Genomic DNA, 20895 nt, shown 5'->3' on the forward strand with positions numbered 1-20895 from the left:
TTCAGGTGACTACCTCTAGAAGCTCATCAGGAGAATGCCAAGAGTGAGCAAAGCAGTAATAAAATCAAAAAGTGGCTACTGTGAAGAACCTACAATATGACATATTTTCAGTTGTTTTATACTTTTTTGTTATAATGTATATAATTCCACATGTGTTAATTCATAGTTTTGATGCCTTCAGTGTGAATCTACAATTTTCATAGTTGTGAAAATAAAGAAAACTCTTTTAATGAGAAGGTGTGTCCAAACTTTTGGTCTGTACTGTATATGCCATGAAAGAGTCCTACTTACCTTAAAAAGCCTCTTTTTTCTCATGCAACCCCACTCCCACCCCCATCACAAACATAAGATCATAAATATTAGTGATGGATAGATGAGGCCTCGTGAAGCGTTTCGGCACATTGTCCAAACTGTGTTGATACTGTTAGATATGTCACTCAATACTGACTCCTGCTGGACCAAAATCATCATTGCAGGCAACCAGGTTAAGAAACTCCGCTGATATACTTACTAAATTTAATCTAAACAATATTTGTCATTGTAATTCCTCTTTGCCATGTATCATGCCCCAGCATCGAGGAAGTGCTTTTAATTTTGACAGTTCTGCAGAACAAATGTCACATTTAACCTCCAAAACATGAAATGATTCATTTCAAAAAGTCTGTTTGAAACGGAGGAGACTTCAGACCGCAGTCTGTTCACCTGTCCGGCGTGAACGGGCTGCCGGACTCAGAAGAATCATGTCTCCTGGGAGATCTGCATCTCCAGACAGAGGATGGGCGGAGGCAGCTTTTGAATGAACAGTCCTGAAAAATCGTGTAAACAGTCATGAATGTGGGTTTCCAGTTGAGTATGAATGAGGAGTGAATGAATAATGGCCGCAATGTAAGCGCTTTGAGCGTCTGGAAAAGCGCAGATAAATCTAATCCATTATTATTATTATTAAAAAAAGAAAAACTATAAGCAAACAAACACCAAATAATAATCATAACAATGACAAAAGCCCATTTAGAAGATCATCTCACTCTATGTCAGAGATTGGTTTGTTTACAACGGGACCAAGTTCTTCTTCTATGGTGTCATTAATGATGACGTCACACAAACTGACGCAAAAACAGCCCAAAGCAAAATTTCTCCGCAAAACCAAAATCACCCAACTGGGTGGAAAACCACATAATCTGGCAACACTGCTGGTAGACACACTTCCTTGTTGGGCTCCTCTGTGACACACCGACACAGTGGCTGCATCGGTCACGTGACTTCTGCAGTGATACGCGCACCGACATGGGGTTCACTTTATCAGCTCGACACGTGGGCGTTGTAGACCCATCACTAATAAATATAAAAGATGAATAGTTATTTTTGTCCTCAACGTAAAACCATTTAGTTCTGAAAACTGCAGACTCGATAAAAGAATTGTGTATCCATTTTATTTGATTTTTTTTTACCTAAACCTTAGATAAAACAACTGAACCAGAACTTTTACATCCAAGCCCAGATTTGAAGGTGGAAAAAAAAGACAACTGAAGACAAATGAAGTGAAAACCTGCAGTGATGCGTTTATCAAAGAGAGCAGCAGTCGTGTCCTGAATGCTGGAGGCCGTCTGTGGCTGCGCGCTGGCAGAATGACTTCACATGGGAAATCCCATTTCTAACTGGAAGGTGTGGTGAACTGACCCTTTAACCAAAGCCTCTCAGCTTTAATCTGACCTAATCATTTGTTTCAGTACGGAGCAGTAAGAACAGGGAAGGATTGCTTAACCCCGATACCACTAAGTACTTTTATTTACTACAATCTGCTCCAAATAATCAAGATCTCTTTGGTAAAACAATCAGAATAGAAACTGGCTCCTCGATTTGACAGACTGTCAGGTCTTATTTTAAACGTCACAGCATTGTCCATCAAAGCCTGTAGTGCCCCATCACAGATGCATCTTCTAGAGCTGCTTAATTCAAAGCTGGTTGAGCAGCTTAGCCAGCCGGCTCTAAAGGGCTCCGCAGAAATCCAATCGCGCACATAACGGGATGTTGAAATGAAGCTCCTCTAGCAGACAGAGAGGAGCGGAGGGTCCGAAAGGCGGTCAGGAAAGCAGAACCCACTGGGTGATGTATTTATACAAAATACATGTTTCAGGGCTTATAAAGATAGATCATTTTGAATGGAAAAAACTCAAACATTTGGCTATGGAAGCACTCTGTGCCAAAGTTGAAGGGCTTCACATTGAGATCTCTGCCTCTTGAAAATATACGGCAAGAGACAAGAAGAAGAGAAGCATTTGAAGAGAAGGATTAAAATGAAGCCATTCTACAAACAGAGAGTCTAATTCAAGGAGAAGGAGCAGTTACTGAGCACACAAGAGCAGAGACTGACAACTTTTCATCTCTCATTGTAAAGCAAAGACTGAGAACTGATGCTGTCCAGATACTCAGGTCTGACCACATGCAGGCATATTTTTTAACACATCAACACACAGGATTTGCACAAAAGAACATCAGATCATGTAAACAGAGACAAGTGCAATAAACCTTACAGAAATATTTTTGGCAGAGAAAACGTTTTTTCTTCCCAACACCACAAAGAGTATATTCCAAATGTCTGTCAGTTTTTAATTACACAAAGTTCCTTCACCATTTTTTTAAGAAATCAGAGGCTTTGCCGTTTTAAGAACATTTTAAATACAAAGCAGAGGAACCTTCTGCTCCGTGTTGCTTTAAAAATGGAGTGGCGTGCGTGCTCAGGTGGACGTGACCCTTCACCTCAGTGCTCGTTCAGGCTTTTACAAACAAGTGCGTTTGGCGTCAAGCACACATGAATGCTTTCCTCCAAGTGATAACATATGCAGTTAGTGATGATTCTTAAAATAGACATTCAAAAGGAACACCAAGCTTTTTTTACCTTCATCAAGTAAATTTGTTTTGTTTAAAATGTGCTTCAATAAAAAGGAAAAAAAAGTGACCACCTAGAATGTGCAAATCCAAAGCCTCCAATGCACAAGTTATTTTTCTTTTAAATACAGCTCAGGAATTTTAAAAAACAAAACTGACGTATGCTTCGTTTCCATAAGAACACTGGAATCAACATTTTCTTCCCCGTTCTCTGAAGTCAAGTAAATCCCCCACTTACGATTTGAACTACAATCAAGTGAAAATCTCTCCTTTAAAAACAGACGCTGAAAGGTTTTTAAAGCCTCTGCTTCCCCACCAAATCATTTCTAAATAAAAACCAACCAAAAGAAAGGTCATTGGTGTTCAGTGTTTGAAGGAAACATGTGCAAAGATGATGTTAAAATGATAAAGTTAGAAAACCGTGGCCATCTGATATTCACAAATGAGTTGTTGTCCCATAGCAAAAACACCTCGGCTTTTCAGCTGCTGTGCAGGACGATGAAGGACCTCACAGATCCTCTCGTGTCCGGGAGGCCAGCTGCTAAACGGAAGATTTGGCAGCATCTTCATTTTCTGACGTTGGAACAAACTGTTGCAGTTCCGGGTGTTTGTCCACAAAACAAAGTTCACGTTCCCCAAAATGGTTGAAGTCCAAAAGTCCCAGCCAGTGGTAATGAGAACATCTAACCTTCCACATCCAGAAGTTCAGCCTCAGTCATACTGACCGAGGTCTCTGGCCAGTCGGACCACTGTGGATGCAATCCCAAAGGTTTGTGGGCCACACAGATCAGAAAGATGCAACGATGCACATGGGATGCGTCCAGACAACATGTCTCGTCAAACCACTGAAAGACAGCAGCAAAGTCCACAGTTTGGTTACAGTCTGACGTTTGGACGTTCTCGTCATGAGGTGGTAGAGATTTCTCTGAACAGTCCTCTTTCCATCACCAGAAAAACTAAAGAAAACTAATGCTGTGTAGATTCATGAGGTTCAAAGCCATTTTATACATATGGTGGGACAAAAAACTATTCAGTCAGCCATCACTTGTGCAAGTTCTCCCACTTAAAAAGATGAGATGGCTGTAATTTTCATAATTTCACCTCAACTATGAGAGACAATGAGAAAGAAAATCCAGAAAAATCGCATAATTTGAAATCATTTATTTGTGAATTATGGTGGAAAATAAGTATCAGGTCGCCTAAGAAAAAGCTAGATTTCTGGCTGCAACAGACCTGTAACTTATTCTTTAAGAGTGTCTATGAAGATTCACATTCATCCAGGTATCATCATAGTAGTAGGTTTAGGGGATGTCATCTGGACTTAGTTTTTTAAAGTTAGAAGACGTTTCAACTCTTATCCAAGAGGCTTTGTCAATTCTGAATTAGCTGGTAAAAGAGCTGGTTTATATTTGCTCATGGGGGAGGAGTCAGACCTGAAACTGGATGGTATTGTCTACTTAGCCTACATGGTTTCTGGTCGTTAAGAGTCCTTTGTCCTCAGCTGGGGGTTGGGGAGCCAGTGACTCCCTCCCCAAACTGGTCATCTCTTTCAGCTAATAACCACCCAGGTGGAACTGGTTTGGTTTGTTTGAGTTTCAGAAAACCAACCTGTAGATAGATGGACGAATAAATCTGAGACCACCATTCTTATTAAGAGAAGGTTTGTCCTTCTTGACAAAGATGGCTTCTTTCACTCCTCGCTCAAACCATCCTTTCTCTCTGGCTAGAATTCGGACTTCACTATCCTCGAACGAGTGGTTTGTGGCCTTCAGGTGGAGATGCACTGCAGACTCAGGTCCACTTGGGTTGGCTCTGCGATGTTGGTAAAGCAGCTTATGTACAGGTTGTTTGGTTTCTCCTACATACTGTTCATTGCAGTTCTCTTTGCAGTGGATAGAGTACACAACATTACTCTGTTTGTAGCTGGGAATTTTGTCCTTTGGATGAACCAGTTTTTGTCTGAGAGTATTAACTGGTTTGAGATGAACTGGGATGTTATGTTGTCTGAAGATCCTTTTTAGTTTTTCAGACAGGCCTGAGATGTAAGGAATTGAAAACATCACTGCTCTAGAGGAGATCTGCATGGAGGAATGGACCAAAATACCAGCAACAGTTTGTGAAAACCTTGTAAAGACTTACAGAAAACTTTTGACTGCTGTCACTGCCAATAAAGAGTATATAACAAAGTACTGAGTTGAGCTTTTGTTATTGACCAAATATTTATTTTCCACCATCATTTACAAATAATTTCTTTAAAAATTGGACAACGTCAAAAAGGATCAGCTATGCATGTCCAAGAAGATTCACAAACTCAGCAGCTGGGTCACGAAAAGGCCAGAATATTACCAGACACTATTTGAAACTGCTGAAGTTCATGGAAGGACTGAATAATTACAATTAATATCAGAAAAAGCATGTGGTCATAATTATTTTAGGAGATTATAGGAACTGTAAAGAATGTAGACTACAACTAATTTACCATTAAATTAGGGGGAGGGGGGGGGGTTGCCCCAGCTGCATCTCATGTTTACTCACTACTTACTATGTACTTGTACTATTAAGAAAAAAGTACCGCTCTCTGATGGATGGCCAGCTGCTCCAGGCTTTTCTCCAACATAGTGATGTGCATGGCTTTGCCTTTGGCAGTCTTGCCTCCACCAGCAGCTTAAGACAAAAAAAAGACACAGAGAAGCGATTCTAACCACTGCAGTTCATTCGCTGGTAAATAAGGAGGACGGCATGAAATGTTTCAGGCTACTTACTGTAAGAGAGAACACAGCACCATGAACAGAACACAGCCAACCACGCACAGCACCAGCACAGTAGCGACAGTCTGCTGCCGGTGGTTGGTCGCCACCACAGCCAGCAGGTCTGCATGCTCACATCTCAACCCAACGAAACCCGGATGACACCTGCAGCAAGGAAAGAAAGACATGCAAGCTCCAAGAACAAGTAGCTCCAGAGTTCATCGGTCATGCCATCTTACAGATGCAACTTCAACCTGATGAAGGTTTTACACAACCATTTTAGATTCAATAAAGACCCACGCAGGACTTACTGTAGACCAACTACGACTGCAGTTTGAGAAGGTTCCATCCTTCAATGTCAAAGCAGCTTAGTGTTCATCTTAGATAAATGACATCTCTAATAAGGGCAGTTCATTTCAGTAATTCAGTCCAAAAGGGGAAGTTTAGGTGTAAACCCTTAAAGTCCCACTGCAATCATCTTGGGATCTATTTTCAAAGTGTTCCCAGTGGTTTTTTCATTATGAGAAAACCTGCTGAGCAACAGAAACTATTGAGAAAGTTGCCTCAGAGTTGAGGCACAGAAGCAAGCATCTGCTGATATCCAATTATGGCCTTTGTTTACACTCTCTAGCTAGCTTACAGCCCCTCAACGCCGAGCTAACATTAGCGGAGCAACAAAACTGGCGAGCAATATTGGAGCGAAACCAGACTGACAGTTTTGAGCCAGATGCCAGCTCGGACGAGGAAAATGAAGACGCATCGATTTGTCTGCAAGTGGATGCATCAGAATAGAGCAAAGCAGGAAAACCCGCCCATTTCAGTCGCTGCGTCAAAACTGAAAGCGTTTTAAACAACGTTTTTTTTATCTGCTCCTGATGCACCATGATTTGATCAAAGAATCATGGCTTTCATCTTAATTCCTTTAGATATGTTCTCCAACATGAGAAAGTTCAAAAGACCAAAAACACGATTGCATTTAACCCTGTTCAGATTTAAAATGTTTTGAAACCATCTTTACTAAATTATCTTCATTATGAAGTTTGAAAACATTTCCAAGGCAACCGTTTTCTTTGTGTACCATTTTCCAGTGATGGATGAGGATGCAGCACTCTGTCATAACCAGCTTTTTAGCAGTGAGTCTCCTCCTGTGTGCAGCAGATCAACAAAAGTTCTCCTTACATTTAAAGGGACCCGGTCGTCTCAAATATGACTTTTTTGATGATAGGTGGGTAAAGGAAGTTTCCCTTTGAACTAAATTACTGATCTAGATCAAGTTTCTAACAAAATAATGAAAGTGGAGTCAAACACTAAAGTGAACGTGCCAAGAAGCTGGACTTGGCAGATAAAACCCAGTAACTTACACACAAGCAGGCGTGTCCTCCAGGATCAGGAAACGACACGTGCCGTGAAAGCAGAAGTGCTGATGGGAGTCAGGACAGTCGTCAAAGTGAGACCGAACAGCTGCAGCCACAAACTCTGTTCAAACGAAAAAGGAGGTTACAATTCTGACAATAAATGTTACTCTGTAGGGATGCAGCTATTCATCTACCAGCCATTTGGTTCACGTCATCATTAGTGGTTTCTGATCTGATTCACAGTCAATGTTGGTTCTCAAAATGTACCAAAATAATCTGATTGGATTTACTGACCCAAAAACAATCCAGGACATTTTTAGCCAAAATTCAACCAGAATGACTCAGATACAGTGACGTGGACAGAATTTTAGAGGCTCAAAGTCAGAAAAGGGCAGCAAAAAAAATACAGAAATTAAGTATAATTTTAAATAAACCACTAATAAATAGCTATAATACCTGTGTAGGTGAGAGTTATATCATTGTCTTTAATGTAAACAGATTATTGTCAACATGAGTTCATGTTGTATCAAACTTGAAAGACATCCAGTCAAGAAAACACTGGAGGTTATTTATACTGGTACAACATGCTGCAGGCATAATTAACATAATAATAAAAGTTAATGCAGATTGTAATATTTTCAACACTACAGCTCTTATCCCCAGAATTCTGGAATCAATAATAATATTTATTGATTTCATTCAGCAGTTTAGTTTTTCAGTGGTGCTGTTGGCCATGTTCTGTCCTCTATCAGTCACTGGTTCATGTTGATCATCCACAGCTGTCTTCATTTCTTTGTCTTCAGTCAGTAGAAGTGTCTGCTGTTCAGTTCTACATCATCTGATCATCTGCTTCTTGTTTCTCCACAGCTTTGTCCCGTTTGAGTTTACAGTGCTCAGCAGGAATGAGTAGAGAAAACCTTTAGTGTCCTTTCAGAGTCAACATTTTCTAAGAAATACTAAACTACAAATCACACCTCCAAAGGTGGGCCATTGATTGCAAACAAGATATTTTCGTTTGCCCAAGAAATTGTTTTTCCTAACAAATTAATTCAAGCCCATGCTGCATATGATCTTAGGAGAAAGGCCAAACTTAAGACTACAAAATTCCAATGAACGGGCATTCAACCACAGGTGAATCCAGCACACAGATGACTAGAAAAGGGCATTTCTTAAAGAACAGTCCATCCCATTTTGTGCTGTCAGCAATGGCTCCCCATGGAAAAGAAATGTCACCAAATCTGAGAAAGGAAATCATTTCTCTGCACTAAAAAGGTAAGGGCTACAAGAAGATGAGCAAAGCTTTATATATCAGTCAATATAATAAAGTGACCCAAAGATTTCAGACAGATGGAAGTGCAACCGAGAGACGTCCAGGCTGTCCACTGAAACCAACATCTCAACAGGAGCATCTTCTGAAGAGAAGGGTTGAAGAAAATCGCCATGCAAAATCCCTGCAGTTAGCTAAAGCAATAGAACGCCAAACTGGAGGGACTGTTTCCATTAACGCCATGTGGCGCACACTGCAAAGGAACAGCATGCATGGTTATCGTCCATGAAGGAAGCCTCTCCTAAAGCCCATGCACAATAAAAGCATGACTACAATCTGCTAGGGGCCGTACTGATGAAGATGAAGACTACTGGGACTCACTACTCTGGAGTGATGAGACAAACATCACAGATTTTGGAACTAATTGTTTCAAGACTGTATGGCGTTGCAAAGGGGAAGATTTCAAAGAAAAATGCATGGAGCCTAAAGTGAAACACGGTGGTGGTAGTGTCCTGATGTGGGCTGCATGAGTGCTGCTGGTGTGTGTGTGTGGGGGGGGGGGGGGGGGGGGGCTGCATTTCATTGATGGTATCTTGAACTCAATGTATGGCTCTATATCATCCACTTGGTTGCCAAGCACCTTTCCATCATGACAACGATCCAAAACTTCTAAAGCTACCATTACATTTCTGAAGAAGAACAGGATGAAGGTGATCGAATGACCAAGTATGTCTCCTGATCTGAACCCAATCCAACACCTGTGGGGAATTCTGAAGAACAAGTGGAGCATCACTCTCCATCCAGGTTCTCAAAGAGGTTCTTCTTGAAGAATGGACAAAGACAGATTTCAAAATGTCTCCAACTTGTTCATTCTATGCCTAGAAGACTTGGTGCTGTCCTTGAAAACCACGGAGCTCATACAAAAAATACTAGATGTAGTAGTTTTTGTTGCAGCGTGTTTTCATTTTTGCTTCCACCAAATGAAGTCAAACTGAAGATGTGATCCAAGTTAAATCATTAACCTTCATTTCATGTTATGGAGTTTAAAAAAAAAAGTCTTCAATAAAACACAACCATGAGGAAAGTTTGGACATATTTTTTTTGTTCATTGAGCTTCTGATTAAATTTGTACTTTTTAAAAGGGGTGTACTCATTTATGCTGAGCACTGTATGTATAAAATGCTTATGTTTGTTCCTCCAAGCCCAGTTTCCTGCATTTTGGTTCCTCCAGGTTCTGACAGCTGCAGCCACTGTGACTCTTGGGATTCACAGCTAAATTGTCTTCTGCATCTTTTGTTGTGATTGGAAAGATTTTAATACAGAAGATTGTGAAACTGGATTTTAAGACGGCAAATATAATCAGAAACTATTATGTCAAACAGATCAATTTAGTGTCAGACCCGTAGTGAGGAAGCTGTGATCTAGCTATAAATACTGTTCATTTATTTTGAAAATTCATCCAGTGTTTTATTTTGTACTTTGTACCCAACTTCCTGTTCGTGAACGATCTGCTGAGCATTGAATTGATGCGTTCAGACATCTGGCTTTCCTGAAATATCTGTATTCAAGCTCATTAAATTAGTGGCTAGTTAGACCAGAAGTCACAGGTTCAAGTCCCTTCACTGTCACGTCTCTGTGGGACGTGACTCTCTGAGTCGGAGCAGAGCCGTAAAGACAGAAGTGGACGCTCAGAAGAAAATGAGTACGGTAGAATACATGGGGGGGGGGGTTAACCATCATTTGTATCTCTAATAGACATTCATCAATATTAATACAAAAAAAAGAGGGCATCAGGGGAAATTTTAATGAGGCAAAAAGGGCTCAAGTACCCCCAGGGGCCCATATGTACACGTGGCTGCTCAAAGAAATTCCTGCTACTCACAGTGAAATAGTCCAGATTCTTGGATTTCTTCCAGATCATCAAGTTAAATGAAATCTGTGTCCAAACAAACAAGTAAACTAGAATGAATGTCAAATCCATTCACATGTTAGTTTCCTAAAGTTCACCACTGTTGTTTTTCCACATCCAAAGAATCCAAAGGGAACATTCTTAGAACATTCTAGACACTGGATGGTCACATGACTTTATTCAAAGTCTGTCCACACATTGGACTGGAATGATGGACTGATGATGTCATCACATGTGTTTTGTCTGCTGTGATGCACTTGGGTTTATTTTACTTTAACGGAACACAATCCGAAGTTTTCTTTTTCCAAATTAGATGCAATTGATTCATTTCATTTGGAAAGGATTGTATAATTGTATAGACTGATTTGATTAACAATATGCCAGCGTGGCTTCAGTACTATTGACTACATTTTTGGAATCCATTAGTGGAAAACATGAACTAATTAAATAAATATTGCGCCCTCTACACTGGATGCCGTATTTCTACATTTCCTTGTTTACCATCAACTGATTCGGGCATTGAAGCCCTCCATCAATGTTATTACTCCCATTCACTTAGAGCAATATGGGCAACAAATTTTAATTTAAACACCCTCAAAACATTCACCAAAACTTGTCCTTTGCCTCTGAAAAAGAATCATTGGTTACAATTCTTTTACTAAAAATTGGAGAAGATTCAAAAGGAACAAACCAATTGTGGTGGTTTATGTTAGTCTAGTACTAACACTGTAAACATGGAACAATTCAAACCAGGGAGTATACAGTCAGGACCATAAATATTTGGACAGAGACAAATTCTATGTTTCTTTACATCACCACAGTAAATTTTAAATCAAACAACTCAGATGCCATTGAAGTGCAGACTTTCAGCTTTTATTCCATGGGTTGAACAAAAAGATTGCATCAAAATGTGAAAAACTAAAGCATTTTTTAAACACAATCCCTTCATTTCATGGGCTGGTAAGTAATTGGACAAATGACTTCCATGCTATTGCATGGGCAGGTGTGGGCAATTCCCTTATTATGTCATTATGAGTGAAGCAGATAAAAGGCCTGGAGTTGATTAGAGGACTCGTGCTTGCATTTTGAAGATTTTTATCTGTGAACAGACAACATGCGGTCAAAAGAGCTCCCCATGCAGGTGAAAGGAGCCATCATTAAGCTGAGAAAACAGAAAAAACATCAAACCAGAAATTGCTACAGTATTAGGAGTGGCTAAATCAACAGTGTGGTACATCCTGAGAAAGAAAGAAAGAAAGCTCTGGTGAACCCAGCAACGCAAAAAGACCTGGACGTCCACGGAAGACAACAGTGGTGGATGATGGCAGAATCATTTCCATGGTGAAGAGGAACCCGTTCACAACAGCCAACCAAGTGAACAACACTCTCCAGGAGGTAGGTGTATCAATATCCAAGTCTACCATCAAAAGACGACTGCATGAAAGTAGATCCAGAGAGTACACTGCAAGATGCAAGCCACTCATAAGCCTCAAGAATAGGAAGGCTAGATTGGACTTTGCTAAAAAGCATCTAAAAAAGCCAGCACAGTTCTGGAAAAACATTCTTTGGACAGATTAAACCAAAATCAACCTCTACCAGAATGATGGCCAGAGAAAAGTATGGAGAAGGCGTGGAGAAGCTCCTGATCCAAAGCACACTACATCATCAGTAAAACACGGTGGAGGCAGTGTGATGGTCTGGGCCTGCATGGCTGCTAGTGGCACTGGGACACTAGTGTTTATTGATAACACAGGACAGAAGCAGCCCAATGAATTCTGAGGTGTTCAGAGACAGACTGTCTGCACAGATCCAGGTGAATGCAGCCAAACTGATTGGACGGCGTTTCATAATCCAGATGGACAACGACCCAAAACATCCAGCCAAAGCAACTCAGGAGTTTATTAAAGCAAAGAAGTGGAACATTCTTGAATGGCCAAGTCAGTCACCTGATCTTAACCCAATTGAGCAGCATTTCACTTGTTGAAGACTAAACTTCAGACAGAAAGGCCCACAAACAAACAGCAACTGAAAGCCGCTGCAGTAAAGGCCTGGCAGAGCATTCAGAAGGAGAAAACCCAGCATCTAGTGATGTCCATGAGTTCAAGACTTCAGGCTGTCATTGCCAACAAAGGCTTTTCAACCAAATATTAGGAATGACCATTTAGTTTTCACTTATTTCATTTGTCCAATTACTTACCAGCCCATGAAATGAAGAGATTGTGTTTAAAAAATGCTTTAGTTTTTCACATTTTGATGCAATCTTTTTGTTCAACCCATGGAATAAAAGCTGAAAGTCTGCACTTCAATGGCATTTGAAAAAATATGTCTCTGTCCAAATATTTATGGTCCTGACTGCATGTACCAGTAGCTTTGTTTCCTCAGGGCAATGTGGGCGGTCGCCCAGGGCGCAACCTCATTTGGCTCTTTTTGGCACAAGTTCCAAAAAACACAAAAACCAAAACAGCCTTTTCTTAGACTAAAACACCCATTTTCACGTAAATTTATCTATCATCTATCAATCTATCATGTCAACTGCTGCTAGAATGACAAACTACAACTCTTGAAATTAAATCAAACAATATTTTGCACTGAGTGGAAAACGCTGGAGGAGCGCATGGGGTTGGGGTGGGGGTTGAGCAACTCCCAACTCCAGAGGCTGTGAACAGGTAGAGAAGTGAAGCCAAAGGAAAGTGACCGGAATAAGTCATTCATGATTGGTGTCAGGGTTGTAATCAGATCAAGAAAAAAAGAATTTTACCAGAAGCACCCTTCAGAAAGAAAACACAAACTGATGTGTATTAAGTGGGAACTAACTACACACTAGATCTGAATTGTGAATTCTACTATAAAATTATAATATACTAATGATTAATAAATTAAAATAAATAATGTTTTGTTCTTGTGTTTGTATGTTTGCATGCTTTGAGTTATTGAGGGCGGGGCTGGAAAAGAGCATGGGTGTGTGGGGGGGGTCAGTGTCTCGCCCAGGGCGTCAAACTAGCCAGACCGCCTCTGATAAGTACTCATGACTCCTATATAGGAAGTAAGAACCTTTCAGAGATGTGAGGCAAACATTCTCTATAAGCTGACCTTCACACCAACAGCTGAACTTTTTCCCTCATGTGAATGTTTGGGGCTTCATATCTCTCTCTGTATCTTAGAGGAACAGTTGCAGAAAAAAAATACTTAATGAATGCAAGTGAGACGCTGGAAACATGATCCTCCATAAAACACTATAGGGTTAAACAGAGAGCACGTCCCTGAAGAAAACCATCTGTCCCTAGGTGCATTTTTTCAGCGTGAATCTCAGTTTGCTTTCAGACAAAGCACGAGAACGGCTAAGATGTAATAAAAAACCAAGACAACAACAGGACTTCCATGCAAGGTTCCTATTGACACGAATGCCTACATTACTGACTCAAACAAATGTGAGTGTTGCTAAAACACGGGACAGCGTGCCCCAGTACGACATTTAGAGAGGCAGGATGAACCTCCAGACAGAGCTGCATTACAGTCTTCATCACACACCATTCCAACGGTAAATGGGCCTTTGGATTGCAGCCTACATGCATTGTCTCTTTCTTTCAGACTCTGAAAGGCCTCTGTTTTCCCCGAGGCATCTGCCTACCGAGCCCTCGCTCTTTCCCTGCTGTCCTGGCAGGAACAGCGACATAGAAACCCGCCTTTAAGGAAATGAGGTGTTCCTGTAGATAATGGTGCAGCACTGGAACAATGATTTATGGGATGCATCATGAGAAAATACGTTTGATTTACAACCACTGGGCTCACTCATTCTGAAAGGATCAATTATTGGTGCCCGCCGCAGCGTCTGCGGGATGTTAATGCGCTGCAGCTAAATGGAAAGCTATGTCTTAAACTCCTGCTGTGTAAGCAAGACAAAGGATTGTGGGAATCACGAGAACAAGTGGCTCCTTTCATATGAGACACCCCCCCAAATGAGTCCTCATGATGGGGCTGCACTCGAACTTACTCTTCACAGGATGGCTGCTGACGGCTCCATCCGGTTTGTTGGTGGCGCTGCTTCTGCTGCTGTTTGCTGAGGAGGTGCTGGTGGAGGAGTTTGGAGGAGCAGCAGAGGTCTCTGTCCAGCTGCTGGTGGTGGTGATGGTGTTGTAAACCAACAGATGTGTTGTTAAATTCATCTGACTTGCTTCAACCGATATGAGGGAACCTGGAGACACAGGAACCACTCAAAGAAATGCAGAAACCACAAGGAACCACAGACAGAGACTTGGACTCACGACAGACTTGACTCTGACATGCAGACTTGAGACTTGACGTCTGGGACTTGGTGTCAGTGTTCATTTGTTCCTTCTTATTTTATATGTCAGGACATCACTGTTAGGTCCAGAAATGTTTAAGGCTTTTGTACTGACGATGCAGAAACATCAGCTGCCTGTGTCGGTGTCACATGTTTTAAAGTAGTTTATGGGTAATTTGTGACAATGAAATAATCATTTTACTATACAAATACAAGTCTTGACTTGGATTTTTCACCAAAGACTTCAAATGAAAGTCCCACTCCGATCATCTTTTGATCTATTTTCAGAGCAGTCTTTCAGTTACGATGAATTTAGCCTAAATCAAAAAACTGACGTCATTTTCCAGGACATAGTTTCTGATGAGCGGCAGGAGTTCAGTAGAAATTCTGAGTTGTGGGCAGAACTGTTGGTGCAGAGTAAGCCTGCCCCTACATCCCATCATCCATCTGTTTACTTGTTCTCCTGCTAGCTTACAGTCCCTGACACATCCAACCTAACAAAAATAGCAGCAACATCAGAACTTTCCAGTCACACAGTTCTGATCCAGATTCCAGCTTAGACCAGGAAAATGAAGACGTTCATGGATCAGTTTGTCTGCAAGCAGATGCATCAGAATGGAGCAGAGCAGGGGCCTTGTGGCTTGCTGTTGCAGGTTCTACACCACACCTACACCTTCCAAACTGAATTGTTTTTTCTGCTCCTGATTCACAATAAACTGAATAAAGAAAGTCAGAAATGCAATTTTTGAGTTAGAATTTCTATATATGTGACCTCCGTCATCAGAAAAGGTCATTAGAGCATGTTAGAAACACCATTTCCATCAGAGGGGGGCTTTATAAAAAGACTTTCAACTTGCAAAAAGGGACTAGAGAGCAACAAACCCTTGCAGGACGATGAATTCTGGCAGTAGCACAACAACAGGTTGTGAGGTTTAATGGAGGAGCAATTTGTTGCACCTTCCCATTAAAAACTTACTATTAGATGCAGGGATGTTAGTTGCAGCTGCAATTCCGTCAGTGGATGTCCCAGAGCTCTTACTGACAGCGTTTGGAGTAGCAGTGAGCCTCTGCTTGGTGGAAATACTGGCTTCAATGACTGCTGAGGAGCTCAGCATCGCAGCAAAAGTCAAAAGAGAGCCTGCAGAAGAGAAAACACAGAGGCAACCCTCCCATTAAAGACAGGACAGACCACGCAGGCTCAAAGGTTCTCCACAAAACTTATCGTCAGAAACCTAAACATTCAGGAGACAATGTTGAAATTTGACTTTTGCTAAAGTGCTGAGACAAATGTCTGAGCTGTGGGCATTTCTGACAAATGTCTGGCCATGTGATCTGGTCCTTCGCCTGACGGAGATGGAGACTGGCTATTCCTGGAAGCAAACAGTGGTTAACCGGGTCAAAGAGCCACTAAAAGGATGAGACTAAAGCACAATTACTGCAGCAGGACAGGCAAAGACAGAGGAGCAGCTCTGAGTCCCAATTATGAAGAGAAGCTCATTAAAGCCGGAAAAAGAACAAATATTGCTTTGTCAAATCACAAATGTTGACAAATGGATATTATTTAACAGCATATTTATTTAAAATAAGGAAAAACTTCACCACCAACCCCCCCTGATCTCTTAACGTTCATTTGTAAAGATCAGACATTCTGTCCAGAAAGAGTTACTCACTGATCAGAAGAAGAATATCCCAGAAAATCCGAGTCATTGCTCCAACCGGGGGTTTGAAGAGCAGCTTTACGGTAACGCAGGCGTCTTCAGAAACCTCATGAGGGATTCAGGCTCCGGGATGAGCAACGGACGCAGCGACGACCGAACCCAGCGAGCACCGGCCAGACCTGCCGAGCGGCGGGGGCAGAAGCATCGGATCCTCCGGATCTTTACGCGCAGCAGGATCTTCTGCGGCTTTGATCAACCAATATAATCAATATTATCACGATTATTATTCTTATTATTATGGCTTTCCTCTCCAAAGTCTCGAGCGTTGAACTTCACGCTGCTCAATTGAGGAAACTCAAGCAAGGCTGTCAGAGTGGACCAATTAGAGACGGAGGGGGAGGGGGAGGAGACACCTCCACACCCAACTAATTACGCGCGCGCTACGGTTTCCGTTTGAGGGTCCAATCACACCTGCAGCTGATTAAATGATACACAACAACAGCATTTATTATTATTAATATTATTATTTGACAACAATTTTCAATTTTCAGGTTACATTCATTTGTAAATATTAACGCCTCAGAACAGAAAACAAGAATAAACATTTCAATGAGAACAGAAAACTAAAAATAGGGTCACACAATGTATGTATATATATATATATATATATATATATATATATATATATATATATATATATATATATATATATATATATATATATATATATATATATATATAAAGTAATCTGTACCAAAAGTAAGGAAAAATACTTTAAGTTACTTGTTATATACTTTCTAAATATTTTAACGTTAAAATGATCATTTTTAGTCAGAAGAAAGTTAGTTCAGTTTAGTTAGTATACATCCTACACTACACATACATGGTCTATAGAATACTTTCTACGCTATTACTCAAGTACACTTCATAAAATTAATTTATTCATTTTGCTAAAAGTAATGAGCAGGTCTGACCCTAAAGAGGATCAGATTTGTGAGTTTTTTTACTCTAAAGAATTGTTTCTTTTTATTACGGACACCTTTGTTTGACAAGGATGCAATGCAACAGAGAACATCCTGAATACATGGGTTTAGATGTTAAAGTCAGCTCCCAGCAGATATGTAAAAACGGCTTTCTCAAAGCAGAATGAAGCTGATCATCTACATTTTAATAATCAGTTCAAACTAGCACTAACAGCTAGTGATGCCCTCCATCCGTCTGCTCCTTCTGACTGTGATCTATGGATCTGCCATGTTCTGGGCCTGGAAGTGACCAGCTAACCACAGCTCCCTCTGCTGGACACATTCAGTGTTCATTTAAAAAAAGAGGAGAATGAGGAAGAAAAAAGGAATAGTTACGTTTTTATTTATATAAATATATTTCTTCTTTTTTTCAGAGCTACAGGGAAATGTTTTCACTATGAATGCAAAAGATTGTGGTTTTAGTCTGTACATGAAGTGTCTGTGGTGGCGAGTTTGGGTTTCTTTATAACAAAGATGGTGTCCAACTCCAATATAATGGGTCTAATGTGAAAGTGCAAATGTGGGTCACAGTTGATCAGACCCTGTCCAAAAACAGTAAGATATCATGGAAAAGTGTGTTCATTTTTATAATTCAATTAATTAAACTTTTATAGAAAACAGATTCGGGGCCCACTGTCAAATTGATTTCAATTACCGTATTTTCATGACCATAAGGCGCACTTAACCCTTGTGCTATCTTAGATACCCCCCCCCCCCCCCTTTACATTGAGGTGTTCTCCCTACCATGACAAACCGGGACAAAGGTGGAAAGATTTCATGTAATCCATGGACACCAGTGAAGATCACAAATCATTGAAGAAAAAAGGTTCAGAGCACTGTCTAGTGGGTCTAGATGACCCAACTCCCAATGTTAAAGTGCCTAGGATAGCACAAGGGTTACAAGTCTTAAATTTTCTCCAAAATTTAGGGGGCGCCCTATGAGGCAGTGCGCTTAATGTGTTGTTGTGGGACGTAGAAGAAGAAGATGGCATGAGAACGGGGGAGGGAGGTGTGGGTGTGAACAACATTGTTTAGAACATTGCTGAAGAACAGTTTAAACTGCAGCTATCAGCTACAATGAGGAACATGGGAGCAGCTGCAGAGAATTCAAGATAAATGACTTCCATGGTTCACAAGTGGAGGAAGCTGGAAAACGAACTCTGACGGTCAAGATGACGCAGCTGAGTTTCCGCGGACAGAGGAAGCTTTGCTTTTGTATTATGAAACGCCATCATCTTTCCATCCTGGCAAGGATTACGGTGCTGCAGTGATTTCCAGTGGGTTACATTGAAAAGCTGTTCATCTTCCGCTCATACTGCAGTAAAAAGATCGCAGACAAACACCTCCAGCCCAGCCGAATCACCGACATGGACGTGGCGCCGCGGACTTTAACATTCCTGTGAGTGTTAATGTAGCAGCGCGGTAGGATATGGCTTTTATTGTTGTGGGAGGCAGCGCCGGGCGAGTTACGCCACACTTTGTGAATGGATTGTAGGAGCTTGGGCTGACGTGTCTGCTTGCCCTGCTTTCCAAGTACAGAAAAGCCGGCATCATTGATGAGGAGGATGACGGCAACGAGACAGACTCTGACAATGATGAAAGGGAACCTGGCGTGGGAGGTAGAAATGTAGCCCAGTTGTTCATTTCAGACACAGAAGATGAGGACTTTGATGGATTCTTGGATGCTGATTGATGACTGAAAAAATACAAAATCACAACCAACTCAGTTTTGCTCCCCCTGCCTTTTTTAAACACAAACTGCTGTTGTTGAATGAGTGTGTGTGTGTATGCTGAAGCCGGTGTGTCTGTGCTCACGAGTGTGCAGTAAGGAGGGGGGCAGGAGTGTGAGTGAATTTTTGTGACTGATTTACAGAAAATCAGCAATAAAGAAAATTCCTCTAAAGAAGGGAGACTGGTTCTTTTATGAACCCGCTCTGGAGGGTCTGAGGGTCCAAACGGGTAGTGAACCCCGAAGGAAGATCCGCCATCGGCCCTGGAGAGGATCTCCCCTGCGTTTTCCGACCACGGTCAGAAACGTCATTGCAGGAAAGGTTCAACACTAGCATGCATGTATTACAGGTATGTGTTAACGTGCCTGCGCCCTGACACCCGGTGCGCTTTTTGTATGTGTCAAATACTGAAAAATCCCCCATAGCTGAGACTGCGCCCTGTAACCCAGTGTGCCCTGTGGTTGGGAAAATATTTGTATATTTCTGTATGAATTGGGGTTTCAGCTCACAAAACCCATGAGAACATGATTTCAGAAAAGTGGAAAACTGTGAAGAAATCACTTTTTCTATCTCCATTTAAAAAAAAGGCAAAGACTGAGATTATGATCACATCAATCAAAATAAAGTACCTTCAAGATGATCTGTCCATCTTCAATCCTTCAATAGTGTGTGCAGACGTCAGATTTCCTCTTCCTGCTGGAAGAGGAAATCTACATCATCATCAAATCATCATTTTTATATTTTTAAGAAAACAAACTGATGAATTAAACTGAAAAAAGGAACACCTACTGTATATCAATATTTTATATCAAAAAACATTTGAGATCATCATTCCTTCCATTTCTGTAGCCATCCATGAGATGTAGATGTGTGTCTGTCTCTGTGTGACCAAACTGCTCCAGCATCATCACGCTTTAGCATTTCCAGCTCCTTCTCCAGGAGTCTAAGGTTCAGACATCACAACGTTACCCTAAATCGGGGGTCGGCAACCCGCGGCTCAGGTAGCCGCATGCGGCTCTTAAGTGCTGCCCTAGTGGCTCCCTGGAGCATTTTCAAAAATGTTTGAAAATGTAAAAAGATGGGGGAGGGAAATATATTTTTAATATATATATTTAAATATAATTTAATATGGTTTATGTAGGAGGAAAAACAAGACACAAACATTCTTAACATTTTCCAATGCTGTAAGACTGTGTAGAATAATTATTGTGACGCCCAGCAGGTACGTCACTTGCAGCGGGAAAAACGGGAGTCACGCTGTCAAAAATGTTGAGCTGTCAATCAAGTGGCAGCGCTAGAAAACTGTCGGTGTCCCATACAGCACACGACTCCGAACAGCCTCTGACAGGAGAAGGAGGAGGCAGAAAGAGAAGCTGAGAGCGCAGTCTCTTTTTGGCCAATCAAGCCCGTTTATTTTGAACACACACAACATTGAACATTGCACAGCGGTCATCAACCACTCCCCCTTCCACACTCATGGTGCAACATAAAGAAACAGCATAACAGGAAGCATAAACTAAGGTGGAACAACAAAACTACCATATGAAAAGAAAATGTGGGCAAACAGAAATGCTCATGCTCAGCCCTAATTAGATCAAGAGACCGCATCCCACAATCCCCTGCTGCTAACAGACCTAAAATGCACGTGACCGCCACTACAATTTCAACATTTCTGTCAACGAAAATTTGCGTCATAGCCTGCGACACACGTTTCTACCAGCAGGGCTTTTTTTATTTTTATTTTACTACTCGACTGCTGAGCAGGTGGCTGATGTAAATGGAACCACCGTCAGTTCCGTGCATTGGTTGATGAAGTTGAAAGCAAATATTCTGATCTCCTGCTACACAACAAAGTCCGATGGCTGTCCAGCGGGGACGTTTTGCGTCACTTTGTCATCTGTTTCGAACACGTGAAAACATTCCTGAAAAGCAAAGACCTGAACTACCCGCAACTGGAAGATCCTGTGGCTGAAAAGCTGCACTTTTTGGTGGATATGACTGTGACAAACACCTAAACGAGCTGATGAAAGTCTGCAGGC

General features: G+C 41.3%; 1 protein-coding gene across 1 annotated transcript; it reads right to left on the reverse strand.

The window, feature by feature from the left end:
• Positions 1 to 1404: 1404 nt before the first annotated feature.
• LOC101166855 lies at positions 1405 to 16500 on the reverse strand. Its single transcript, XM_011494601.3, has 7 exons — positions 16117 to 16500; positions 15423 to 15584; positions 14156 to 14356; positions 6995 to 7109; positions 5649 to 5798; positions 5459 to 5550; positions 1405 to 3731 (listed from the first exon to the last, which is right to left on the reverse strand). Exons 1-7 carry the CDS (start codon positions 16151 to 16153, stop codon positions 3724 to 3726), a joined length of 765 nt encoding a protein of 254 aa, XP_011492903.2. The 5' UTR covers positions 16154 to 16500; the 3' UTR covers positions 1405 to 3723.
• Positions 16501 to 20895: the final 4395 nt, after the last annotated feature.

The sequence above is a fragment of the Oryzias latipes genome, chromosome 5 (genome assembly GCF_002234675.1).
Source record: "Oryzias latipes chromosome 5, ASM223467v1".
Classification (NCBI taxonomy): domain Eukaryota; kingdom Metazoa; phylum Chordata; class Actinopteri; order Beloniformes; family Adrianichthyidae; genus Oryzias; species Oryzias latipes.